Source organism: Acomys minous (genome assembly GCF_964271855.1).
Source record: "Acomys minous genome assembly, chromosome: 5".
Taxonomy (NCBI): domain Eukaryota; kingdom Metazoa; phylum Chordata; class Mammalia; order Rodentia; family Muridae; genus Acomys; species Acomys minous.
This window is the reverse complement of record NC_140494.1, coordinates 123,366,151-123,393,776: the sequence shown is the minus strand read 5'-3', so window position 1 is coordinate 123,393,776 and position 27,626 is coordinate 123,366,151. Positions and strand designations below refer to the sequence as shown.

Genomic DNA, 27,626 nt, shown 5'->3' with positions numbered 1-27,626 from the left:
TAACTGAAGTCCTGACTGGAACAGTCTGTGATGCTGGACAATCTAACTACTGGCTTTGGAGTTGTCCCAGATGTAGATTTTTGAGGAAGCGTTGTCATTGAGCCTGTCTGTGAGGTAGCATCACCTGAGCTACTGGTCTTTTTCGGTGTCTGGTCCTCTTGCTCTGCAAAATATTAGGCTTTCAGATATATAATACATTTTGTATTTTTATATATAAGGGCTGTGCGTGGAGCACAGTTGAGCTAAAGATGATTTCCTGTAAAATAAATTTTATCTATGCCATTTAAAGAATGGCATGGTAAGTCCTGAGGACCTTGTAGCCAAAAGTTTATTGCCATGCACAGCTGAAGTCCTAGCTGGAGATGTTTTCATGTCTCTGTCAGTCTCAGAGCTGGAGGGATCAGCAAATTCTGTTACCTGTCCTGTTGGGTTCTTTGGTTTTTTTTTTTTTTTAAATTTCTGTTGTCTGTGCCACGCTCTTCAGGAGGTCAAATCTGATTTCCAACAGTTTGTATAGAATACATAGCTTTTTGTTTTCTATTGAGACAAGGGCATATTTTCCTCCCCAGTGCAACATATTTCCTGTCTTCCATTTTGGGATTTGGACCTTTATATAATGATCTAAAATCCTTTCTAAAATCCAGTATATCTTAGCAGGTGTGCTATTTGTCTTATTTAAAAATTTTAAAATCATTAAGTCATTATATAATTTATCTTGGGGAGATATTATATTCATTCCCCTTCTGTTTTATGATCACCTCTTAAAAATTATTGTTAGATCTTTTCATAATTGTTTGACCTAGAGGATTATGTTATATCGGTAACAGATTTCATGTCATAATGTCTACACAGTTGCTGTATTCCAGTGGATATACATGCTGAAACACCATCAGCCCCAATTTGCAAAAGCATCTCTAAGACAGTCACCATCTCTAACAAATGTATAACCTTAGAGTCATGCTTTCCAGAAGTTAAGAGAAAGCTCTTTGGAGTTCTGAATATGAACCTATGGCATGGCACATCTATTTCAGTTTCCCAAACTCTGCAAAATGGAGCACATTAGCCGCTGTGTGGCCTTGTTCCAAGGCAGCACCCAGCAGCATGTGCATTTCTACTTTAGCTACAGACCTTCAGCCAATGGCTGGACTTTGACTGCACACATAATATGTAAGCAGACCATGTTGGCCTATGATAGCTACCATCTGCAGGCCTTTGTGGACCTCTCCCATCTGGAACTACCTCTTTTGGTGGTACTGTAAGTTTCAGATTGGGTTTCTCTGAAAGTTCCCTATTTTGGTTCAAAGATTCCTCCAGCCTCTGTTCTGTGGCCTGTTTAACTTAGCACCTGTTTTCTCGGTTTCTTCTTTTTCCATGTCTGTCTTATTCTGGTCTCTCCCAAAGAGGATATACAAAATTAAAATTGTCACTGAAAAACTATTTTTATTGTAAGACAAACTCAAATGGAGGCCAGAAGCACTGTGTCACTGCGTCTTCCATCTTTAGCAACATAGAAAATAATCTTTAATCTCAAAACCTCCCCCTAAAGACTTTACTTTCTTAGCCTCAGCCTCTCATCTGCACCTTACCAGTTTAGATGCTTGAGGCGTCTCAGTCTCTGGCTCCTGCTTCCAGACAGAGACTTTTTTCCCTGCCTCCCTCAAGGGGTCTTGACCCCTCCCCAACTCTGCAAGTTTTGGGTCCTCAAATGTTTGCCCCTCTGGCCTGCAGGAGTCAGGCCAGCAAGAGCCCCTTCACAAAGGAATTAGCTTCCTTCCTTGGCTAGGAAAGTTTGGCTTTGAGAAGTTTGCTTCTGTTAAAGAACCACATTTTGTTTCTTAGCAAGGGCTTTCTAAAAGAAGTGCTCCTGCTTTGCCTCTCAGGGTTTGTATCAGTTTTCCATATTGTGCCCCAGGTTGGAGGCCTTACTGCTCTGTGGGGGTCTAATCAGGAAGCGTGAGCTCCTGCCTTAGAAATTGCTGTTGCTCTCCTAACAGAACTAAAAAACTGCCCTGTAGTCTTATTTTCTATGTAAGTTTGGCCCCAATCTTAAAATTATTTAATTTTATTTATTCATTCATTTATTTATCTATGTATTTATTTACTTACTTTTTGGGTTTGGTTTGGTTTGGTTTTGAGACAGGGTTTCTCTGTGTAGCCTTGGTTGGTCTGGACTCTCTGTAGACAAGGCTGGCCTCGAACTCACAGAGATCTGCTTACCTCTGCCTCAGAAGTGCTGGGATTAAAGGCGTGTGCCACCACTGCCCAACTAAAAATTATTTTGTAATATTGTGTTTATTTCTTAGTTTCTCTCTTAACATGGCTATTACACACATAATTTAGACTTTTATATTTGTTTAATAATAAGTTTCACAAAACATAGCTGAGCAGTTGCTACTCCATTCTTAGCTCTGTAAACTAGTCTGACTTCCTCCAAGTGTGTGACCTAGGGATACTTGTGCTCTGTAGCTTTCCTTGCTGAGCTGTTCTCCTGGCCCCTCCTGGACATCTGCCCGTGGCTGCGTCCCTTCGGTCCCTCTCTAACTCCTCCTCCCCTGACTGGCAGGAAAGAGTAGAAACTGTTTCCCCTGCTCAGCAATTTGCTATAAGCTGCTTATTGGCGTATCAGGGAACAATTGAGGAACAGTGTTAACACAGCGTTGAGATAGGAAATTGCCAGAACAAGGATTGCAACCAAATTATGGGGGGAGAGGTACAGAAGTCAGCATTTGAATTACACCGTAGCCTTATGCCCACCCCTGAGCTTCCATATAAGGAGTGAGGGTAACACAGAGATTGAATTTGTGTTCAACAGCAGGGAGGGTATTGCAAAAACTCCTGAGTCTTAATGCCTGCTTTGTTTGGGTTTAATGTAATTTATACTTTTTTTTTTTTAAAGATTAAGCTGGATCTGGTGGCATTCACCTTTAATCCCAGTACTCAAGAGGCAGAGGCAGGTGGGTCTCTGTGAGTTTGAGGCCAGCCTGGTCTACAAAGTGAGTTCAGGACAGCCAGGGCTGCACAGAGAAACCCTGTTTTTATTTGTTTGCTTGGTTTTTGTTTTTGTTTTTTTTTTAAGATTTATTTATCATTTATACAGTATTCTGCCTGCATGTATGCCTGCACACCAGAAGACGGCACTTCATTATAGATGGTTGTGAGCCACCATGTGGTTGCTGGGATTTGAACTCATGACCTTTGGAAGAGCAGGCAATGCTCTTAATCTCTTAGTTATCTCTCCAACCCTGATAAATAAATAAACAAACAAAGTGAGTCCAGGACAGCCAGGGCTATACAGAGAAACACTGTCTCCCTGTCTTTTTTTTTTTTTAATGTATAGAGTGTTCTGCTTACACGTACACCTTCAGGCCAGAAGAGGGCATCAGATCACATTATAGATGGTTGTGAGCCACCATGTGGTTGCTAGGAATTGAACTCAGGACCTTTGGAAGAGCAGGTGGTGCTCTTAACTGCTGAACCATCTCTCCAACCCCCCTGTCTCCCTGTCTTAAGCAAACAAGTAAGTAAGCAAATAAATGAATGGATAAAAGATTGCCTTTTTAGGAGTGGGTTGAAGCCAGATTGGCCTTGAACTTATTATTCTCTGCTTCAGCCATGGTATAAAGCCCAGTTCATGATACATGAATACCTTCCCTAGACCTTTCTTTTCCCTTCTTTCTTGTAGCTCAGGCTAGTCTTAAACTTGGGGGCTGAATTAAGCCTCACACTCCAGATTCCTAAGTAGTTGGGACTTCAAGTCCATGCCAATGTGCATTACTATTTAATACATATTTGTGAGTATACATTTTGTTTAACTTAATGCAGAGTGTCACTATAGCTCAGTCTGGTCTCAAATTCAGTATTCTTCTGCCTCTGCTCCAAAGTAGCTAGGATTTCACATGCTTGGTTTTATTATATTTTATTTTTTTGAGACAAGGTTTCACTATATAGTCCTGGTGGGCCTTAACTTAAGAGTGATTTAGATACACCTACCTCTTGTCTGTTGAGTGCTAGGATTAAAGGCATGTGCCATTGTGTCTAGATAATTTTCTTCTTCTTCTTCTTCTTCTTCTTCTTATTATTATTATTATTATTATTATTAATGAAAAATTTTCATACAATATATTTTGATCATAGTTTCCCCTCACTAAGCTCCCAGATCCTATTTCCTAACCACTAAACTCTACTTTCTTTTTCTATTTAACACTTTTGTTTGGTTGGAGACAGGGTCTTTCTGTATAGGCTGTCTTGGAACTAACTATGTAGACTAGGCTGGCATCAAACTCACAGAGATCTGCCTGCTTCTGCCTCCTGAGTGCTGGGATTAAAGACATGTACTACCACTGCCTGACATAACTTTCTAGTTTTAACAGTATAATTTGGAATTAAATCTTTCCTCTTTTTTCATCTCATGTTCTGTAGCTGATAAAAATTATTCCGAAAATCTGGAAAGTTTAAAAAATTCACACAAGAAAAGACATCACTTGTCTGCTGTGAGTATTTGTCTTTTTAGCTTACTTACTGGTTTGTTGGCCTGCTTCTCCCTCTTGGTATGACTGGATGTTTCTCTGTGGTGTTAGAGAATTTGTCTTTGGGTTTTGTTTTTTTGTTTTTGTTTTTTTTAATCAGCTAGAACACAGTTTTTTCTTGGTAGCTTTGGGCTTGGTTCTAGGACCATGCTAATGTACTAAACTGTGTGCCTGAGGTCCTCAGATATGGGACCCACATCTCTCTTTGACTAATGTTTGTTGCTTAAAAGAATTGTCTTATTTTTTTCATTTGGATGACAGTGTGATGTGTGGTACTTTTTTTCTTTGGGGACAGAAATCAAGGTGATTTTGATAATGGTTTTGTTGTGTGAAGTTGTTGATAATCACTGTCCTGTCTGTAGGTAACAGCCAGGGGCTTTGCCCAATATGAGCTCTTTAAGTCTACTGACTTGGATGATATTGTCACCCCAACCCAAACTACAGTCACTTTGGATCTTTGCTGGAGTCCTGTGGATGAGATTCTTCAAACCCCTCCCCTGTCTTCAACTGCTGCTCTGGTAGGAATGCACTGTCTCCTCCTTAGAAGCTCAGGTGTCTGTCTGTGTGGAAGTTTACTTGTTTATTGCTAGTAATATATATTTCCAGACCTGACTTTCACTGGAGGTTAAGCTGTCCAACTTAGAAAATGTTGGTTGACTCCTGGAGTCTCACCAGACAACCAGTGGAGCTTTTGCCAAGTTAGCTGGCTGTCACCTGCTCGTAACACCATTACTATGGAACTTTACTTTCAAGAGGTGATTACACTCTCTTGTGTGGGAACTCAAGGGAGGTCTACTTCTTTCTGTTTCCAGGCACAGTGGCATGTGTTTTTAATCCCAGCACTCAGGAGGCAGGGGCAGGAGGATCTCTGAGAGTTTGAGGCTAGCCTGCTCGGCATAGTGAGTGAGACCCTGTCTCAGTAGAGAGAGAAATTAAAATTGCTAACAAAAAGCCGAGTTCTCTCAAAACATTAATAATAGAACCTGCTCAACATTCATTTTTAAAAATGGCTAAAATGGTTTTTCATGATGAGATTATTTTTGATGGGGCTCGAGAGATGAGTCAGCAGTTAAGAGCACAGGCTGCTCTTCTAGAGAACCTGGGTACAATTCCCACCACCCACATGGCAGCACAATTGTCTGTAATTCCAATTCAAGGCGATCTGTCACACTCACAAACAAATACATGCAGGCAAAACATCAATGCACTAAAAATTAATTAATTTTTTTTAAACTGGAGATTGACCCTTAAGTTTTATGCATAAGGTATTCGACAAACATTCTCCCACTGACCATATCCCCAGCTAATCCCCCTTTGATTTATTTCAGTGACTTTTTTTCTTTTTTCTTTTTTTCTTTTTCTTTGCAGAGTTGGGGTGTTGGTGGTTGAGAGAGGGTTTCTCTGTGTAATAGCCCTGGCTGTCCTGGACTCAGTTTGTAGACCAGGCTAGCGTTAAACTCACAGCAGTTCGCCGCCTTCTGCCTCCTGAGTTCTGGGATGGCGGGTGCGCACTACTTCACCCAGCTCTTTAATTATGAGGATGTGCATGTGGGTATAGGTACATGCAGAGGCCAGAGGTGTTGGATTCCCCTGGTTCTGGAGCAAAAGGTGGTTGTGAGCTTTCCCGTATTGGTGCTGGAAATCGAATTTAGGACCTCTGTATGAACAGTATATGCTCCTAACTACTGAACCATTTCTCCAGGACCAAGCCCCCCCTCCACACACACACATACACACACTTTTTTTTTTTTTTTGGTTTTACGAGACAGGGTTTCTCTGTGTAGCCTTGGCGGTCCTGGACTCACTTTGTAGACCAGGCTGGCCTCGAACTTAAAAAGATCTGCCTGCCTCTGCCTCTTGAGTGCTGGGATTAAAGGCATGCACCACTGCCACCTGGCATACCAAGCCCTTTTAAAAAGTTGAATCAGACCAGTATCAGGCATGTTGAACGCTGGAGACTCCAGGCCAGGCAGAGATACATAATGCAACCCAGAGCCTAAGTTACTTAATGTTGGCCTTAAACTTGCTCGTTAATCAAGACTGGCCTCAAATTTGTGGCTTCTTATCTTAGTCCAGAGTAGCTGGGATTATAGACCTGCAGCACCAGGTTTGGCTCTTCTACAGGCTTTGAAAATTATGTTAAAGCCAGGTGTGGTGGTGCACACCTTAATCCCAGCACATCACCCCCATTGTCGCCTTGCACCACTGGGACCTGCCACAGGTGAGGGCCGAGTTCTTGCTTCAGCAGAGGAAGCCTGGTGTGAGGACCTGAGGTGACCAAGAAAGGGGACAGAGCCTGGGTCTGGCTCTGGACAGAAACATGTAAGGAGTGCCTGGCTGTCTTAACTTATTTGTACTGTTGTGACATAATGCCACAGACTGGTGAAGTTAAAAACATCATCAGAGTCAGGTGGTGGTGGTGCACGCCTTTAATCCCAGCACTTGGGAAGCAGAGGCAGACAGTTATTTAAGAGTTTGAGGCCAGCCTGGTCTACAGAGCAAGTTCCAGGATATCCAAGTCTAAACAGAGAAACCCTGTCTCAAAAAAATACAAGTAATCAAAAAGCCCCAAATGAACACAAACATTGTTCATTTGTCTGAGTTTTGGAGTCCAAGATCAAGCAAGGTTCCAAAACAGTGAGGTCAGCATTGGTCTGTACTTCCAAGATGGTGTTTTTAACACTGTGTCCACTAGAGGGTGCTGTGCCCAGCAACGCAGAAGAGGCAGGGCAAAAGGAATGAGCTAGTTGTGTCATTTTGTAAGGTACAGGATCCTATTCATGAGGGGTTCATAACATCCATGGGGCTGGAGAGATGGCTCAGTTGATAATACTTGCTGTGCAAGCAGGAGGACTTGAGGACCGTTCCCTGCATCCACGTAAGAAGCCAGGCATGGTGGGTGACATGTACTTGTCATCCTAGCATTTGGTGAAGACGGCCACGCAGTCCAGCAGAATCAAATCTGTGGTTTCCAGCCTCAAAAGTAAGCAGGAGAGTGATTAAGACCTGATGCTGATTTCTGTCTAGCCCCAGTGCACCTATACATAAAGAAGCATTAGCTGGGAGGCCCCGCTGCTTGTAGCCAACGAAAACTGTGATCCTAGCTGGGCAGTGGTGGTGCACGCCTTTAATCCCAGCACTCGGGAGGCAGAGGCAGGTGGATCGCTGTGAGTTTGAGACCAGCCTGGTCTACAAAGCGAGTCCAGGACAGCCAGAGCTACACAGAGAAACCCTGTCTCAAAACAAAATAAAATAAAAATCTAAGGCTGGGTCTATAGCTCAGTAGTAAAATACTTGCATAGATCCAGTCCCTAGATACATGGGATGGGGATAGATATTTTAAAAGAACAGGAAAAGCTTTTTAAGCAAAAGTTAAAAAGAGAAGTATACAGAATAACACCTACAACTGTGTGTGGAGTGTATTTTGTTTAAAAAAAAATAAAGTGTGCCAGAAGCCTTCATCATATTACCATTGGTTCTCTTGGAAGGGGATTGTGGTACTGTATTTTCCGATGTATAAGACAACTTTTTTTTTAAGATTTATTTATTTATTATTATTATTATTATGATGATGATGATGATGTATACAGTGTTGTGCCTGCATGTACACCTGTAGGCCAGGTATCGGATCACACTGTAGATCCCATAAGAAAACTTTTTAACACCTGAAAATCATGCCAGGGCTGGAGAGATGGCTCGGAGGTTAAGAGCACTGACTGATCTTCAGAGGTCCTGAGTTCAATTCCCAGCACCCACATGGTGGCTCACAACCATTTATAATGAGATGTAATGCCCTTTTCTGTCATTCATGCAGGCAGAGCACTGTATACATAATAAATAAATAAAACTTAAAACAAAAAACAAGACATGCTTAGGAATTCTGTCATTGGCCAGCATGGGATTTGTTTAGGAAAAAAAAATCATGCCAAAGTCAAAGGTCGGGTACTTACCTGCAGCTTGCTTCATATGTCTGGCGCATATGGCCGATTCCCCACTCTGTGGGGAGTAGAAAGAACGGGGAAGCAAGCTGCGCACATCTTCCTGTACCTCAAAGAGAAGAACATGAGCTTGGATTGGCTCTTCACCAGGATCCACCCATTCTACTTGGAGGGCTTCGGGTCTTTGGGTTGAATGTGGAACATGCCTTAAAGGGACGATATAGGCTGGCATTGGGTGTCTGTTGGCATTTAATAAAGTGCCTGGCTGTCTGAGCGCTGCCTGCAAATTGACACGTGCCCCAAGTTTGCTACACAGGGTGTGCATTGGAAAAGGAGTAGTCTTATACAGCAAGTATATTCCAAACTCTAATATTTTAACTGGAAAAGTTGGGGGTTGTCTTATGTGTCCAGTTGTCTTATATGCTGGGAAATACAGTAATTATATTTGTTTTTCTTCCCCTGTAGTAGGAATTTGCTTACTTATTTTTAAGGACTTATGGTTGTAAAGTGGTAGCTTCTAGATAGGTGTTGGTTTAGTGTGGAGTGTGACATGCTGATTTATTGGGACTTTGTTTTCAGTGTATCATAATGCTAAGTATCACTGAGCTTTGAACTGTTTATTTAAGTAGCTCTTCTTCGACATTCCCTGAGGAAAGACAGGAGAGCACGTGAGGGAGGTAGTTCTGTCTTCCTGGTACAGAGGAAGGCAGTGGCCTGATTCAGCTTGTGCATCAGGGTAGCTGGATCTGTGAGACTGTGAGGTGAGGTGTTCACATTGTGCTGTGGACTTAATTTACTAATTTACTGCTGCTTTAAGAAGTACGCAGTTGAAATGCAAGTCACAGTGACTCTTGAGCAGAGAAGATGGGTTGCCAGTGGAAACTGATGGATGGTCTTCCATGCTTTTTAGAATATCAGAGTGCAGTCGGGAAAGTCCAGCAGTCGACTGAATCATCTCCACAGGGAACTGAACTTCCTCCTTGTGAGTATCCTTCTGGAAGTGTTTTCATTGAGTTGCATATTGTCATGGAAAGTGTTTCACAGTATAACTTGGATCAAAAATATGTTGTAAATGTTCCTTTTCGTTATATTCTTGACAATTTGGACAGTTATTGTGGGGTTGTTTTAAATGAAGGGCAACGCCACTTAGACCACAGCTACATTCCTCCTCTTTGTACTTGACTGGCTGAATGTGTAAGCCGTCGCCTCAGTTAGTGTTGAAGCATTTCCATTACTCCTAAATGAAGCCTTGCATCCATAGTACTTATTAGTACTCACCAGTCTCTGGCAACTGCTAATCTGCTTATAGTGTCTGTAACTTTTGATTGTCAAATAGCATCTAATTTATGGACATAACTGCATTTTGTTCATCCTTTTATCAGCTGATGAACATTTCAATTTTTTGGTTTGGTTTGGTTTTTTGAGATAGGGTTTCCCTGTGTAGCCTTGGCTACTCACTTTGTAGATCAGGCTGGCCTCAAACTCACAGCAATCTGTCTACCTCTGCCTCCTGAGTGCTGGGATTTTTGGCTTTATGAATAATATTGTTATGAACATTTCTGTAAATTTTTGTGTGACTGTATATTTTCTGCATCTCTGATGAATTGCTAGGTTATATGGCAACTGTAAATCGTCCTTTCCCTTGATATGGACGCACAAAATGCATGCACAGAATCATAGGGGAGTGTGTGTGTGTCTACAGTCTTTTCAAATTCAGTCTTTGTATTTTATAAATACATATAATTGTTTTTCTTTTATCCTTATGCATGTCTGCCCTCTTTCCCTTCCACTCCTCTTTTTGTCCCTTTGACTGCCTCTTTTTTTTTTCTTTTTAAAATTATGTCTTATTTATTTTGTATATTTTAAATTACATTTATGTATATGTAGCAAGTATTTGTGCAGAAGGTGTCAGTTTTTTGCTACATGTAGATTGTGGAGCTAGAACTCAGGTTATCAGGGTTGGCAGCAAGCATTTTTCCTCTGAGCCATCTCACTGGTCCTTACTATACAGCCCTGTCACCTCTGTTTGGCACTCTGAGGATCAGGTATTGTTTTTCAGTAGAGACCCCGTGGGCATTTCACACTGCCTATTCTTTGTGATTTGGACCATCCTACACATAGCAATATGTTTAACATTTCTTATCTCCACCAGGTTAAATGTCTCAGTCATTTTGATGCATAAAATATTATCTTCACCTTTTTCACAGACCCCTTTTTTAGGAAATGATCTCTTTTCTGTTGAGAACCCACCCCCCCACCCCGGGAATAAAGGAGTTGTTAACTACTTCATCATGTCATTTCTCATAAGAAGCAAAAGCTTGTGAAGTTTGTTCACTCTGGTTGGAGTCGTCCCTCATGATCTTCCCGCTCCTTCTTCCCTGCTGTGGACAGCGTCCCTGCTAAGTTGCAGCAGAATCCCCACATTGATCATTGCTGTGGCTACTGTATGTAGCCTGTCCTAACTGTCTTTCCTTCACTCTACTTGAATTTTGTGTGTGTCTGCACGTGCTTGGATAAACTTGTTTTCAGTTTTACATTTGTGGATTCATTGTTACTTTATCTGTAATGTAGTCTTTACCCAGGATCACGTGTTGTTCAGTGTATATAGCATTATAGTTGAGAATACCATTCCTAGAACATGCATGCTTGATGTGTGCCCTGGTACTGTTTGTTAGTGATGTCAGCTAGTTACTGAAGTGTTCTTAGACTCAATAAAATGATGGTAGCAGTAGTATCTGCCTCAGAGAGTTTTGTTGGGATTAAATAACACAGACACACAAAATCCTCTGGTGATTTAGTTAGTGGTCAACATTCAAGAACCCTTACCACAGGCTCAGGGGACCTAGGTTTGATTCCTAGTACCCACATGGTGCCTCATAACCATCTCTAACTCCATTTCTAGGATATCCAGTGCCCTCTTTTGAATGCTGAAATCACCAGGCACTTATGTGGTGTACAGAATACATGCAGGCAAAACACTCAATACATGCAGTAAAATAAACAAATCTAAAAAGAAATTTGTTGTAAAGAACTGCTACCTCAGGATGGCCTGATCTTTTACCCCCAGCACTTGGGAGGCACAGGAGGATCTTGTGAGTTCGAAGCCAGTCTGGTCTGCAAAGGAAGATCAGGACAGCCAAGGTTACAGAGAGAAAAACCTATCTTGAAAAACTGCAGGGGGAAAAAGGGAATTTCTACCTTAACTGATACTATTAAATATATCCTTATTAATTAAACTATGATTTCTGCTAACGTATTTTCTGGCTGTTAAATCGTTCTACAGGTTTTGGCTGACGGCTTGAGCACTGGTGTAACTGAATGGCTTGAACCTCTGGAAACAAAGTCTGCTGTTGAACTGGTGCAGGAATTTCTGAATGGTGTTTGTTTTTATAATTCATTATCATTTGTTGCTTGTTTTTAGTATAATATGCTTGCTACATTTAAATATCAGTTGTCTCTGCTTTATATAGCTTTGGGTTAGAATACATTAAGGCTGTGCTCGGATGTGTGACAACTTTGGTTCTAAAATGTCAAAGATGTTATTATAAAAATTGTACAATTGAATTGTTAACTTGAACTAAGAGTGAGTTCAGTGAGTGAGTTCAAGCTAGGCAACTTAGAATTTGCCACAAAATAAAAAACACAAAAGTAAAAAGAGGGCTTGGGATGTAGCTCTGTGGTAGAGCACTTGCTAACTATACTTGAGTCCCTAGTTTGATGAGGCTTCAGGTCTGCAAAAAAAGAGAAGGCTTACATGGAAATTCATGTAGCACAAAGGTGTTTGAGACTGTAGAAGAAGTGTGATGCAACAGTACCTGAGTGTCTTCCACATGCCTGTCACATGTCACACTCTTTGAAGGATAGCTGTCATACTGGTAGTTAGCTAAAGTCCCACAGTACTCATCCTGTTCCCATTTGTTTATTGAAAGCAGGATTAGGATGGAGATACTATGGAAGGCAGAAAAATAAAATCAAGCTTATAAGCCTTTTCTACTTTCTAGACTTAAATAAGCTGGATGAATTTGATGATTCTACAAAAAAAGATGCACAAAAAGAGGTAAGCAACTACTATCCGTTAGAAACTCACCCTAGTTTTGAAATTGGGTGGGCTGCTGCCTTTCGCTTTGTAGCATCTCAGATCTGCTTCCTTCCTGTATTGTTGTGATTGAACTGCAGAGTAAAGGCAGTTGTGTTAATGATACCCTTAGAGGGTATTGCTGTAGTATATGACTACAACATTAAGCAGCGGTTATCGAACCACAGCGGGGCAGCTCCATCTGATGAAAAGCAAGGGGCAGAGGCGATTTAATAAATGTTTTTGGCGTGTGTCGTGGTGCACACCTTTAATCCCAGCACTCAGGAGGCAGAAGCAGATGGATCTTTGTGAGTTCAAGGCTAGCCTGGTCTACAGAGAAAGTTCCAGAACAGCCAGGGCACACAGAGAAACCCTGTCTCAAAAAAGCAAATCAGTAAATTGTTTGTTTATTTATTTTGATGTAGAAAGAAAACAGGTAGCTTACTTTTAAGTAGTATAATTTTGTTGGTTTATGTTTGATTTTTGTTTTGAGAGGGCTTTGCCATGTAGCTTACACCTCAGACTCGTTTTACTTCTGCCTCAGTGCACTTCGCTCTAGGATACTCTCCTAGAGTGCACTTGGCTCTAGGACACTCTCCTAGAGTACACTTCGCTCTAGGATACTCACCTAGAGTACACTTCGCTCTAGGACACTCTCCTAGAGTGCACTTGGCTCTAGGACACTCTCCTAGAGTGCACTTGGCTCTAGGACACTCTCCTAGAGTGCACTTGGCTCTAGGACACTCTCCTAGAGTGCACTTGGCTCTAGGACACTCTCCTAGAGTGCACTTCGCTCTAGGACACTCTCCTAGAGTGCACTTGGCTCTAGGACACTCTCCTAGAGTGCACTTCGCTCTAGGATACTCTGCTCAGTGTGTCTCCTTATTAGTAAATTAACTTCTGAGGAAAGTAACATTTACACAACTCTTTGTATGTGTTCACGTCTTCACAGCTCTGAGAATAGTGTTCAGAGTTTAAACTACTTCGCTTTAAAAGTAAATAAGTTGAGTGTTTGCTGAAGTTTGCCTCTTTTTCAGACAGTGAACCATGAAGCAGCTGCAGTTGACAGGTCTGTGCTTATCACGATGCGAGGAGATCTCGATTTTGCTGAACAGTTGTGGTGCAAAATGAGCAGCAGTATGTATCCATGTTTGTTTTAATTGTATGTGTGTCGCTGTTTCCCTGACTGTACACCACATGCTAACCTGGGCCCCTGGGCGGCTTCAGATCCTCTAGAGCTAGAGCTATAGAAGGCTGTGAGCTGCCGTGTGCCTGCGGGGACCCTGCAACCACAGGAACCCTGGACCTCTGGAAGGGGAAGCCAGCACTCTTAACTACTGAGCTGTTCTTTCCAGCCCTTTCATATGCCTTTTAAAATATACAACTTAGCCGGGCAGTGGTGGTGCACACTGTTAATCCTGGCACTCGTGAGGCAGAGGCAGGTGGATCTCTCTGTGAGTTCAAGGCCAGTCTGGTCTACAAAGCAGAACAGCCAGTGCTACACAGAGAAACCCTTTCTGGAAACACACACGCACACGCACACACACAAATAAGTTAAATTAAACTTAACTATGGTTACATGAGATGTAACTATAGTTACATTTAAATGTAACTATATTTACATGAATCAAAACACACCTCAATAAAATTGTTTAGAACAACAACAAAATATATTCCTACCAACTGCTATTTAGGAATTTGAGCTATATCTTTTGTCTTTTTTTCTCTTCCACTTTAAATTCCCCCCTCTCACCACTAAAGTGCAGGGCTTTTGCTTGTTTCACGTGTGTATCAATTGACACTTTGATCAGTAGAGATGTGGATATGATTTCTGTGTGACTTGTTTTTTAAGGTGTGATTTCATATCAAGACTTGGTGAAGTGTTTCACATTGATCCTGCAGAGTCTGCAGCGTGGTGATATACAGCCATGGGTAGGTTGAATGGTGTGACTAGAATGTTCTTCTCAGTGGCACAGAAACCAAACCAAACAAGAGCATGTTTGATAAAACACTGGATCAAACAGTCTGGGTTGAACTCCAGCTCTGCTAGGCTCTAGCCATGTGAACTTGGGCCCCTTTACTTCCCCGTGCCTCACTCATCTGCAGTGATTCTACCTGCATCGTGTGTAGTGGAGATTGATCTAGTATATGCACAGTGCCTAGGGGCTGGCTTGTTACGGTTAAGCTGCTGATGTTGGTAACTGCTCTGGGAATGAGTGTTTTGTTTTTTGTTTGTTTGTTTGTTTGTTTTTTTAATTATTTATATAGTATTCTGCCAGCATGTATGCCAGCAGGACAGAAAAGGGCACCAGATCACATTACAGACAGTTGTGAGCCTTGTGGTTGATGGGAATTGAACTCAGGATTTTCGGAAGAGCAGCCAGTGCTCTTAACCTCTGAGCCATCTCTCCAGCCCTGGGGAATGAGTGTTTTCATAGGCCACTGATGAGACTTAAAAACTAGGGTGCTCAGCCAGGTGTGGTGGCAGGCAACAGCAGTTGGCGGTGTTTACAGTTTAGGTATTGAAGTAAGATTCTGTGTTTGTGGAGTGTGGATAAGCATGAGCCTGCTGCCAACAGTGAATACAAACCAAGGGAATCTAGGTTTTAAAAAGATCAAATGCAGCCGGGGAAGGTAGTCCACTCCTGTAATCCCAGCACTTGGGGAGGCAGAGGCAGGCGGATCTCTGTGGGTTTGAGGCCAGCCTGATTTACAGAGTGAGTCTGGGACAGCTGGACTACACAGAGAAACTCTGTCTCAGAAAAACAAAAATGAAACAACAACAGAGCAAATGTAGAAGACTTTGGAAAGCTGAAGCAGAGAGACTAGAAAGTAGTAGCAAGGATTTTAAAATCCCTTTACTATTTGGTGCCTAAGTTAAGTCTGAGTTGACAGCTCTTTCTAACTTGTAAATTGCCCAAGTGATATTGGATGCCACAGCTGAAAAGTAACTTTTTCATAAAACATCGAGGTGCAGAGTGTGTTCCTTCAGGCGGCTTGCAGTGTGAATGCAGTACAGATGCTTAGTAAAGCTGCTCAGTGGCAGTCCTGAAGTCACCCAGGAGAAGTCTTAGCTGTAAAGCTTCCAAGGACCAACCCTTGGTCTTTGGTAAAATTTACACCTTCCTCAGTTGCTTTGGATTGTCAAAACACAAGTGAAGTGGGAATGGCTTTTCTTTTTCTTTTTGGTTTTTAAAAAATGAGGTGTAGGCTGGGTGGTGGTGGTGGTGTACGCCTTTAATCCTACAATATGAGTTTGAGACCAGCCTGGTCTACAAATAATCCCAGCACTTGGAAGGCAGAGGCAGGCAGATCATGTGAGTTTGAGGACAGCCAGGGCTACACAGAGAAACCCTGTCTCAAAAGACAAAAAAAAAAAAAAAGTGTCAAAACTGAGTTGGTTGCTGAGGATGGCTGACTCTGAACTTGCGACACACCTACCTGCCTCTGCCTTCTGGGCAAGGCCCCTGCGCTTGCACAGGGCAGAAAAGCAATCTAAAGCCACACCTCTAGCCAGGAGTGGCGTCTTAGAAGCTCAGGTTAGCGTGAAAGGATTTATAGTATCAGGAGGCTGGAAATGTACCATTATAATTTTGAACTCATAGTACTATTTTGCTTATTACATTTATTTATACTTAAGTTTGAGAATTGATAATCTTTCTTCTGTTTCTAGCTGCACAGTGGGAGTAACAGTTTGCTAAGCAAGCTCATTCACCAGTCTTACCACGGAGCCATGGACAGCGTCCCTCTCTCTGGAACCACTCCGCTTCAGATGCTTTTGGAAATTGGTTTGGACAAACTGAAGAAGGACTATATCAGCTTTTTCGTCAGTGAGTCATTTTTCCAACTTAAAAGCTTGAAAAACCTGTCAATTGCCACCCATAAATACTCTTAGGTTTTTACCTTCTTTGTCACTGTAAATCTGACTGGGAGACAAGCATTTTCCTTCCCTGAGCCTATTTCCCACTCACTAAATATAATAGGTTAAATACAGCTGTAGTGTTTGTTTTTTGCTCTTATGTATGAGTTTTGGCTGTTTGGTTTTTCGAGACAGGGTTTCTCTGTGTAGCCTTAGCTGTTCTGGACTCGCTTTGTAGACCAGGCTGGCCTCGAACTCACATCGATCCACCTGCGTCTGCCTCCCCAATGCTGGGATTAAAGGTGTGCACTATAACACCCAGCCTTGTTTTTTGTTTGTTTGTTTTGTTTTGTTTTTTTATTTTAAGATGTATTTATTTAGTATTATATATACACAGTGTTCTGCCTGCATGTACACCTGCAGGCCAGAAGAGGGCAGCAGATTACATTATAGATGGTTGTGAGCCACCATGTGGTTGGGGGGAATTGAACTCAGGATCTCTGGAAGAGCTCTGAGCCATCTCTCCAACCCACTTGTTTGTTTTTTTTAACGTGGTGTGGTAGAGCATCTGTGACATACATGTGGATGTGGGAAAAGAACTTGATGGAGTCAGTGCTTCCTTTCATCGTGTGGACTCCAGGATCTAGCTCAGGCTGTCAGGTTTGATAGCAAGTGCCTTTGCCTGCTGAGCCATCTTGCTGCCCCTAGTTAAAAGATGTTTTTCAGTACTTAACACTTGATGGTTTATTTATTGTGGGAAAACTATGATCAGTTTTAGAATGAGTATTAATGTATTTATGATGTAATTGAGGAACTATTTAACTTCCTCACCTCTTGGTTTTTGGAGACTGGGTTTCTCTATGTAGTCCTGACTGTTCTGGATCTTACTCTGAAGACCAGGCTGACCTCAGACTCAGAGATCTGCCTACATCTGTTTCCCAAGTGCTCAGATTAAAGGCTACTTGATCACCTCTTGGCGCACGCCTTTAATCCCAGCACTCGGGAGGCAAGGCTGGTGGATCGCTGTGAGTTCGAGGCCAGCCTGGTCTACAAAGCTAGTCTAGGACAGCCAGGGCTACACAGAGAAGCCCTGTCTCGAGGAAAAAAAATTATTGGAAAATTTCTAAAGCTTATTTGCATATGTCTTTCCTGATAGGTCAGGAGCTTGCATCTTTGAATCATTTGGTGAGTTTCTTTCTGTTATATACTCATTCTAGAAAGAGTTGCTAATTGTAATGTGCCAGCCTCTGGTCTAGGTCCTAGGAAGAAGCATCAGTAAGCCAGCTGATGCCGATTATTACTGTTTCTTAAAGGAAATTAAAAAGAAATTAGGTCCATGTCATTCCTTTTTTCTTTGTATTTATGTAACTGATATGTAATTTTATTTTGTTGATGCCAAAGTTCTACCAAAACTCTTATCTAGAATGGTTAGGGAATCCATTAGCTCTATGTGGGAGTATTTATTTTATATCCTCTTGACTCATCTGTAATACATTTGAAGGATTATTTGCTAAAGTTATGAGACTCTGTAATGTATTGGCTCAGGACCAGTCTCAATTCTGTAGACCCTCAGCATTTATCATGCAGCCCTTCCCTCATGAGAGCTTGCTATTTCAGGGTGAGTGGGTGGGTGGAAAAGTGCCTCCTTTGCCTCTTGGTCTTTTTTTTTTTTTAATGTATACAGTGTCTGCCTGCATGTACACCTGCACGCCAGAAGAGGGCACCAGATCTCATTATAGAATGTTGTGAACCACCATGTGATTCCTGGGAATTGAGCTCAGGACCTTTGGTAGAGCAGCCAGTACTCTTAACCTCTGAGCCATCTCTCCAGCCTGCCTCTTGGTCTTCTAAAAGGCTAGCCTGGGTGGGTTTTTGTTGTTAGGTTTTTCAAGACAGGGTCTCACTATGTAGCCCTGCCTGTCCTGGAATTCACTTTGTAGACCAGGCTGGTCTCAAACTCACAGACTCACCTACCTCTGTCTCTCACATGCTGGGATCAAAGTGTTACTGGTACACCTGGCTATGGTCAAGTTTTTATAATGACCAGGTGATAATCTCCCTTTGATTAATGCATGCTCTATTAGTGTATGGCTCTAGGTATGGCAATAAACCACATCATGTTTGCAAGTTCTAGGATCACTCAAGGGGAAGGAATTGTGTAAACTATACTCCAGGAGGCTAGAGTCTTGAAGGCTGTTGTCAAAGTCTGTTTATCATTTCCACTATGGGCTATAAGGTTGAGTCTCAGAAATAGGACTGGAAAGTTGAACATTTCATGATGCTGGCTTAGTTTGCCAAATTTCTTCTCCAAAAGCTGTGCCAATGTACTAGTAATAATGCGAAGGGAAAATTGTCAAACACTTGGCTAGTGCAGAGAGATGTAGAGGAGCCTTTCAGATTAGCCCTTTGTTGGCCTCCGTAGTGCAGCAGGCCTGGGACCAGCTTTTCTAGGAGACCGGCGTCATTGTGTCCAGCGCTCTTAGTAAATGCTTTAGTTTAAAGGGTGGTAGTGAGAGGTGGCGAGTTCTGTGGCGTTGCCTCCCTCCCCCGTTAGCAGGCTTCCAGATTTAGCTGCAGAGGGATTGGCCGTTTCTGCCCAGGGGCTCTGCTTAGTCTATGCTTCCTTACTCTCTGTTCTCCTTTCTTCTAGGAATACTTCATTTCCTCATCAGTAACTACACAGGAACAGGTGCATCGCGTTCAGAAACTCCATCATATTCTAGAAATACTCGTCACCTGCATGCTTTTCATCAAACCTCAGCACGAGCTTCTCTTTTCTTTAACACAGTAAGGTTTTGTTTGTTTTTGTTTGCTTTGAGACATTGTCTCATTTGTAGCCCAGGCTGGCCTCAAACTCAGTATAACCTTCCTGCCTCAGTTTCCCATGTGCTGCAATTACAGGTCTGAGCCTCCAGCAGCTCACAGTAAGTGTTCTCTAGTGTGACTTATTTAAGAACTGTCCTTTTCTAAGTATCTTCGTCTAGAGTGCAGTTAGTAGTATGCAGGGATGAGAGATGGCTCTGCAGCCAAGAGCACTGGCTGCTCGTGCAGAGGACCATGTTCTGTTCAGCACCCGCATAGCAGCTCACAAACCATCTTTAACTACAGTTCTAGGGGGATCTGACACCCTCTTCTGGCCTTCTTGGGTTCCCGCTTGGATGTGGTTTGGTACATATATACACTTAGGCACACACATGTACACATAAAATAAGTTTGTTTCCTTGGTTGTTTTGTTTTTGTTTTATATTCATAGTTTTTTATTGCTAGTAAGACTACAACCTGTCTGCCTTGTCTTTACTTTAGTGTGGCTTTAAGTCAATGTCATATGAAGGAAAGGCTTTGGATTGGGGGAAAAAAATCAGGTTAGACCCTTTCTCCTTCCTGACTTCATTAGGAGGTTTTTTTTTTCCTTGACTCCTGTTTCCCCTGTACGAAGGACATGCCTTCTCATTTGACTGTGAAGGACTACGTGATGGATCTGTGTAAGGTACCCAATCCGTAACACGTACTAACATACACTGTCGTTTCTCTTTTTCTAATTTTAAAAAGCAAGTTCTACTCTCCTGTAAATCTAAATAAATAAACTAAGCACCGCCAAAGGTCTGTGATGACTGAAGGAGATCCTCTGGGCTGTCAGTAGCATGCCCGTAATTAGAGTGATTAGTGTAAGTTCATGTAGTTTAGACCAACAACCCTTGCAGGTGAAGACGCAGTTTCTTTGGGAATCGGGGAACCATTTTCCAAAGATTTTTAAAGATTTATTTATTGATATGCATGTTAGTGTATGTCTCTATATACACCTGCGCACTGCACAGGCCAAAAAACACCCTCAGGTGTCCTTCTTTATCACTTTCCACGTATTTTTTTTATTTATTTAAAAAATTTTTTTGATTGTGTGGTGACATGTGCTTTTAATCCCAGCATTTAGGAGGCAGAAGCAGTCAATCCCTGAGGTCCAAGTTCTACATAGCAAGTTCAAGGCCAGCCAGGGCTACATAGTGAGTTGCTGTCTCAAGAAATTTTGTTTTGAGTTTACATTTCTTTAGTGTGCATGTATGCCAAGATGTACATATGGCAGGTATAGGACATTTTTATAGGACTCTGTTTTCTCCTACTATGTGAGTCCTGTGAAGTGAGCTCAGGTTGTCAGGGTTAGCAGCAAGCACCTTTACCATTAGGATCATCTCAACTGCCTCCCACCACCTTGTTTCTTTTTGAGATAAGGTCTTCCCAGAACCAGAGGTTTGCATTTTTTTCAGATAGGCTGGAAGCCAGCAAACCCCAACAATCCTCCCTCTGCCCTTGCCTAGTTGGCATCACAGATGTGCGTGGTGTGTCCAACACATTACATGGGGTACGGGATCTGAGCTCTGGTCCTCATGATTCCACAGCAAACCCTTTTAGCTATTAAGCCATCTTTCCAAACCATGTTTTCCAAATTTCGGATTTGCATCAGTTGTGAAGGTATAAAGAGGAGATTTTGAAATCATTATTACTTATCAATTTAAAAGCCCCCCATTTTTTTTTTTTTGTTTTTGTTTTTGTTTTTTTGGTTTTTCGAGACAGGGTTTCTCTGTGTAGCCTTGGCCATCCTGGAGTCACTTTGTAGACCAGGCTGGCCTCGAACTCACAGCAATCCGCCTGCCTCTGCCTCCCGAGTGCTGGGATTAAAGGCATGCGCCACCACACCCGGCTCCCCCCCCATTTTATTTAAACCAAGCATCCCTTTTATTACGCATCAGCACTGTATAGACATGCTGGAGTGTAGCACACGGGAGAGCATCTGCCTGGCATGCGTGATGCCTCAGGGTCATTCCCTAGTACTAGAGAAAGGAGGAAGAGGAGGAGGATGGATGAAGAAGGAAAAGATCAGCAGTGTAAATGAAGTAGATTTTTAATTCTCTGCATTCTGGGCAGGAGAGTTGGCTCAGCAGATAAAGGCACTTGGTGCCAAGTCTGAGGGCCTAGGTTCAATCCACATGGTGGAAGAAAACCAACTCCTGAAAGTTGTTCTCAGCTGGGCGAGGTGATGCACGCCTGTAATCCCAGCACTCGGGAGGCAAAGGCAGGTGGATCTCTGTGAGTTCAAGGCCAGCCTGGCCTAAAAAGTGAGTCTAGGACAGCCAAGGCTACACAGAGAAACACTGTCCTGGTGGCGGGGATCAGTTTCTCACATCTCTACATGGTAGCATCCACTCATGTACACAAAAGCATAGATACACACAGTGAATAAAGTCACTTGTTTGAACCCCTAGGATTCTGAAAGCTACGGAGTCTCTATTGCCTCTCCTGTATTACATACTGTTTTCTCTCAGATGCTTCCTTCTTCCCACTTAAGGCTTTGTGGTCAACTGTGAATTGAACCTAGAGCCTTGCCTATGAAAGGCAAGCTCTGCCACTTAGCTGCATTTTAGCCCAATAAATTTTTATATAAGAAGTATTATAACTTTAAGAAGTTTTGTTGGCATTGAGGTGGGGGTGAGGAGGGGAGGGGAGGGGAGGGGTGGTGTTTGTTACTATTCTGGCTCTGAACTCACTCCTTCTGTCCAGTTCCTGGTTAGTGGTACTCAGTAAAATGTTTCTCTAGACTAGAAAGCCTTTATCTTTTTCATGCTCTTATTACAAAAACAGATTGTTTTATTTTTTTTAGATCGTGCATAAAATATTATAAACAAAATCCTCTTGATGAACAACACATTTTTCAGTTGCCAGTCAGACCAGCTGCTATAAAGAATTTGTATCAAAGGTAAGCAACTTAATAATTACACTGTACCTTGTAGGCAGTTAGGGGCCCGTTTTCCATAGAATTTCATGACCCAGTGTGGCTTAACTTTAGTCTCATGGCTTTTCCTATTTCTTCTTGCAGAGTTTGTGTCACTTATGACTTTTGAGCCTCTAGTCTTTGGTCTATCACAAAGTCAAGGGAGAAATAATAGCCAGGAAGAAAGGACAGACTGAGACACTGATGAGGATAGATAGGGACAGCAAAATCAAGGCCGTGACATGCAAATGCTCATCCCCCAGGCTCGTCCTTCCTGAAGCTTCTGCCACACTGAAAGTATGCACCGTCCATGACCAGTAATTGGTTAATTTTTGAGATGGGGTATTACTGTGTTACTTAGGCTGGCTTTAAATTTTGTTATCCTGTTTCAATTTCTAAAGTATTGGGATTACAGTCATGCGCCACTGTGTCCAGCTATTAATGTCCTGTTAAGTAGCTAAATTAAATGGATATGTTAAAGAAAAAATGTTTTTGGCTGCCTGTTGTGGCACATGTCTATAATTCTAGGACTTAGGCGGGTGCCTCTCATGAGTTCCCAAGGCCAGGCAGGTCTACATAGCAAGTTCCAGTTTAGACAAAACTACAAATTGAGACACTGTCTCAAAAAAGGAAAAAATAATTAACTAGAGGTGAGCAAGATAGCTTACTTGGTAAAAGTCACTGTGCCTATGACCTAGTTCAACTCCTGGGACTCACTTGGTTAAAAGAGAGCTGGCCTCCACATGCATACCCTGGTACGTCTACCCCTCACGCACACCCCACATGTGGACATTCTATTCAATATAATAAGTAAACAACTCTATACAATAAGTAAATAAATGTTTAAAAGGATACAGGGTTGGGCAATGGCTCAGCTGGTGAGAAAATCACTCACAGCACAACTCTTTCATGTTTGTTTGGGTTTTGTTTGTTTGTTTGGTTTGGTTTTTCGAGACAGGGCTTCTCTGTGTTAGCCTTGGCTGTCCTGGACTTGCTTTGTAGACCAGGCTGGACTCGAACTCACAATGATCCACCTGCCTCTGCCTACCAGAGTACTGGGATTACAGGTGTGCGCCACCACACCCAGCTGATTGTTTGTTTGTTTGTTTGTTTTTTAAGGTTTTTCTTTTGATATTTTTTTTCTTTAGTGAGAAGCCACAGAAATGGAGAGTGGAAATAAGTGGTAGTCAGAAGAAAGTGAAAACAGTGTGGCAGCGGAGTGACAGCTCACCTGTAGGCCAGTCCAGTTTTCACAAGCATGGTAAAGATGATTCGTAGTAAATTAAATCATTCTGGGAGGAATCGTTGTTTTCTTGAACTGCAGGTATAAAACATACTTTTTTGGTTGGTTGTTTTTGTTTGGTTGTTTTATAAAACATACTTTAAAAGAAAATTTGAGTTTTGTGCCAGAGTGAGGTTTAAAAGAATTCACAGTACAATAATTTCTGAGTGCTTTCTCTTGTTATCCTGGGTAAAGGAATCTTTACTAAACAAGTGAAAGATGAGGGACGCAAGTGTAGAGGTCAAGGATGAGATGGAAGTGCTTGCTCACACTGTATCCTGTAATCGTGGTGGTGATTCTTCCCTGATGCGTCCCCTGCAGCTGGAAGAGGCGTGGCGTTTCTGGTATTCTGTCAGAGAGATCGCCCGTGTCAGTCTCTTGCCTGGCCCTCTAGCTTCTTGGAAACCCTTATCTTCGTGCATACTGATTGTGATATCTCTTACTCATAGGTCTGAAGTGGACACATCCAACTATTACAGAGATTTTTCTGAAAATAAATCTGACAGTTTTCTAACAGAGTAGAAAGCTTCAGATTCCTTAATCAGCCACTGTTTGGAATACAAACAGTTTTATCTTACTGACTGATGCTTTCTTAGTGTCTTTCTTTTTGCTGTGATAAAATACCCTAATAGAAACAGCTTATGGGAGGAAGGGTTTATACTAGCTCATGGCTCCAGATACAGACTACCTTGGTGGGGAAGTCAAGGCATCTGGAGCTTAAAACAAGTAGCCAGTTACATTGCACTCACACCCAGGAAGCAGAGAGCAGCACGTGAAGGCATGGTGCTGCTGCGTTAGTGCCCGTTCTCACACGGTCCAGGATCCAATGAATGACCCTGTTCCTAACTACGATGGGTCTTCCCACATCACTTACCATAGGCAAGGCAACCTCTGTATCTCAGTCTCTTTTCTTGTTACTATGATAAAATACTCTGACAAAAGCAACGCAAGTGTCAATGGCTTTTTTTTTTTCACAGTTCAAGGTACAGCCCATCATGGTAAGGAAGTTGAGGCAGCAGGAGCTGGAAGTAGCTATTGATATAAATTCCTTAGCAGAAGAAAGTAGTGTGTGTGTGCACGTGTGTGCGTGCATTGGTGTTAACTCATTTTCTCCACTTTAAGTAGTCCAGAATGCCTGGCCCAGGGAGTGGTTCTATCCATAGTGGGCAAGTCTTTACACTTCATTTAACAGAATAAAGATAATCCCCTGTAACTTATTTCCAGATGATTCTAGGTTCTGTTGAAAGGGCAGTTAAAATTGCAGATAAAATGCAGAAATCATTAAACTAAAAAACCTTTTCTGGAAGCTATCAGTTAAAATCATGACACATGTTTTCAAGTATGGTGTAAAACTTACAAGGTAAAGGTGATTAAAAATCAGCTATGTGCCGGGCGTGGTGGTGCACGCCTTTAATCCCAGCACTCGGGAGGCAGAGGCAGGTGGATCACTGTGAGTTCGAGGCCAGCCTGGTCTACAAAGTGAGTCCAGGACAGTCAAGGCTACACAGAGAAACCCTGTCTCAAAAAAACAAACAAACAAACAACAACAACAACAACAACAAAATCAGCTGTGTGGGGGTGGGAGAGATGGCTCAGAGGTTAAGAGCACTTATGATCTTGCAGAATACTTGGGTTCAGTTCCTAGCATCCACATCAGGCAACTCAAAGGTACCTATAACTCCAGGTCCAGGGGATTCAGTGCCCTCTTCTGGTCTTTGTGGACATCTTTATACATGTGATGTACATAAACACATGCACAAAATAATAAATCTTTTAAAATTTTCAGGTATGTAAACAGAAAACTTTCTATGGAACAAAAAATATGTCAAAGGCTGAGAATCAGACATAGTAAAACTAGGAAAAATACATTTATAGCATATGTTCAGAAGAGGATCAACAGCTCCTAGTATACTAGAAAAAAAAAATCTTTCAGGTTACTTGAGGCAGAGGCCCAAGAAGGCCAGGGCCACGCAGTGAAACCCTGTCTCCAAAAAACCAACATACACACACATACACACAAACTTAAAAATTCAATGAGAGAATCATGAGCAGTTTACTCAAAGGAAATTCAGAGATTATCTCAAAAATAAAAAGTGCCTGGAAGCTGGCGTGGCTGGCCATGCGTGTCCTCCCAAGCACTTGGGAGGTGGAGGCAGGAGGACCAGGAGCTCAGAGTCCTGAAGCCTGAAAAGTGGCTCAAAAACAAAGGTGAGGATAGGGTTTAGCTCAGGGGTAGAGGCCTGGCCTGCATGCACCCTGACTTCTATTGCCAGCTCTGAGCTGGGATTGGGGGCGGGGTCAGAAAAATAGCAGTAGTAGCAAAGTTAGGTGTCCAAGCCTGAGTTACATAGTGAGTTCTAAGTCTCTAGACTAGCCTAAGCTATGCAATGAGACCTTTCCTTCCTCCCTTCCTTCCTTCCTCCCCTCCTCCCCTCCTCCTTTCTTTCTTAAGTAAAATTATGGCTGGATGCACACGTGTAATTCTAGAACTTGCGTAGTGAAAGTAGGATGTCAGAAGTTCAGGTCATCCTCAGCTACATAGTGAGTTTAAATTAAGGCCAGCCTGGTCTACAGCCTGCTCTGAGACTCTCTGCCTCACCAAAATTAAGCAAATAAACCAGCCAAAGATAAGCATTTAAGAGATTAGATGCAGCTAGGCGGTGGTGGCGCATGCCTTTAATCCCAGTATTTGGGAGGCAGAGGCAGGCAGATCTCTGAGTTCAAGGCCAGCCTGGTCTACAAAGTAAGTCCAGGACAGCCAGAGCTGTTACACAGAGAAACCCTGTCATGAAAAACAAAGACAAAAAACCCAAACAAACAAAAAAGGAGATTAGATGCTTTCATTGGGTTGAACACTTAAGTAAAAAACTAGCTTCCACTATATCTAATGGTATTGTGCTCCTAAGTAAAACAGTTGGCACCAAGACAGGGAGACGTAAGAGAGTGAGTACACTTCTAGCTGCCATAGGGAGAGAATAATGATTTGAAATTAATGGAGTAGAAAGACAAGTGTCTAGTAGAGGGCTGCCCACCAGTGGATGCTCAGCAGGTGACAGCAGTAATATGGAAACCAAAAGGTGACTCACAAGGAAGTGAATACAATCCCATTTGTTTGAAACACAGTAGTCGTTCTTTGAGGGGAAAATGAGTGTACATCTAGCTAGCTGTAAGACTGTAAATCCTGCCAGGTAGTGGCAGTGCACAACTTTAATCCCAGCACTTGCAAGGCAGAGACAGGTGGATCTCTGTGAGTTCTTGGCCAGCCTGGTCTACAGAGGGAGTTCTAAGACAGCCAAGGCTACACAGAGAAACCCTGTGTCCAAAAACAAACAAACCGACTCTAAATCCTAAGAATTGCCTCTCTGAAATTTATGATGCCAGGATTCATAAAAGACACTGTTGAGCCTTAAGTGGTGACACAGAAATTAATTTAGTTGATTGGTTTTCGTGGGAAGGTAGTTGTTTTTTTGTTTTGTTTTATTTTGTTTTTTTTTTTTAGCTCTGCTTTAAATGTTAAGTTGTCTGATGATGTTTAAAAGCATCAGGAGTGTGTGCTGTGTAAACAGTTGTCCTGGCTGGGATTCTTTTCACATGGAAGACAGATGCCATCCACACTCCTTCTCAAGTGCTGCGTTACGGTAAAGTCAGTTCTGACTGACCTCATTGTCTTTCTGCTTGCAGATTTTTCTGAGTTGACGCTGAATGGTAGTCTGGAAGAAATGACTGCCTGCATTAACATGGTTACCTGCAGCCAGGTGCACTTCAAGTAACACGTGCTGAGGGTCTCGGCAAGGTGTCTGTGTTCTTTCAAGTATGTTGTGAAGGGATGTGAGGGGGATCTGGCTGCGAGTGACATCTGTCACCACACTGATTGCCAGGGTTGATTTGGCTGACCTGGCTGACTAGGCGGGTGTCCCCTTCCTCCCTCACCACTCCATGTGTGTCCCTCCCAAAGCTGCATGCTGATAAAAAAACAAAACTATTTGCTTTACCATCAGTTTGGTCCTACAGTGTCTCCTTGCTGGCTGCAGTGCAGTGAGTGGCGTGCATGGTCTCCATCAGGAGGCACGTGTTCCTGTTCACTCACTGCCTGCCTGCTTAGCTGATGGTCTACAGTCTGAAAGGAGTTTATTGATAGTGTCCATCAGATAGGGCAGTGCACGGGACAGTCATTTCCAGATAAAT

At 42.4% G+C, this 27,626-nt stretch overlaps 1 protein-coding gene across 2 annotated transcripts in view; it reads left to right on the top strand.

The window, feature by feature from the left end:
• The window catches only part of ZWILCH (zwilch kinetochore protein), a 40,427-nt gene that overhangs the window by 12,320 nt on the left and 481 nt on the right, over positions 1-27,626 (top strand). The window contains exons 6-18 of one of the 2 annotated variants that reach the window (XM_084783885.1): positions 4,420-4,490; positions 4,889-5,044; positions 9,375-9,446; positions 11,748-11,841; positions 12,466-12,521; positions 13,577-13,676; positions 14,392-14,471; positions 16,213-16,369; positions 17,555-17,583; positions 19,049-19,185; positions 22,049-22,144; positions 23,308-23,420; positions 27,123-27,234. In XM_084783885.1, coding sequence (XP_084640011.1) covers positions 4,420-4,490; positions 4,889-5,044; positions 9,375-9,446; positions 11,748-11,841; positions 12,466-12,521; positions 13,577-13,676; positions 14,392-14,471; positions 16,213-16,369; positions 17,555-17,583; positions 19,049-19,185; positions 22,049-22,144; positions 23,308-23,420; positions 27,123-27,211 — 1,250 coding nt within the window. In that variant the 3' untranslated portion in view covers positions 27,212-27,234. Of the gene's footprint in view, positions 1-4,419; positions 4,491-4,888; positions 5,045-9,374; positions 9,447-11,747; positions 11,842-12,465; positions 12,522-13,576; positions 13,677-14,391; positions 14,472-16,212; positions 16,370-17,554; positions 17,584-19,048; positions 19,186-22,048; positions 22,145-23,307; positions 23,421-27,122; positions 27,253-27,626 lie in introns of those variants that run through there. The other variant, XM_084783884.1, reaches the window with a different exon arrangement.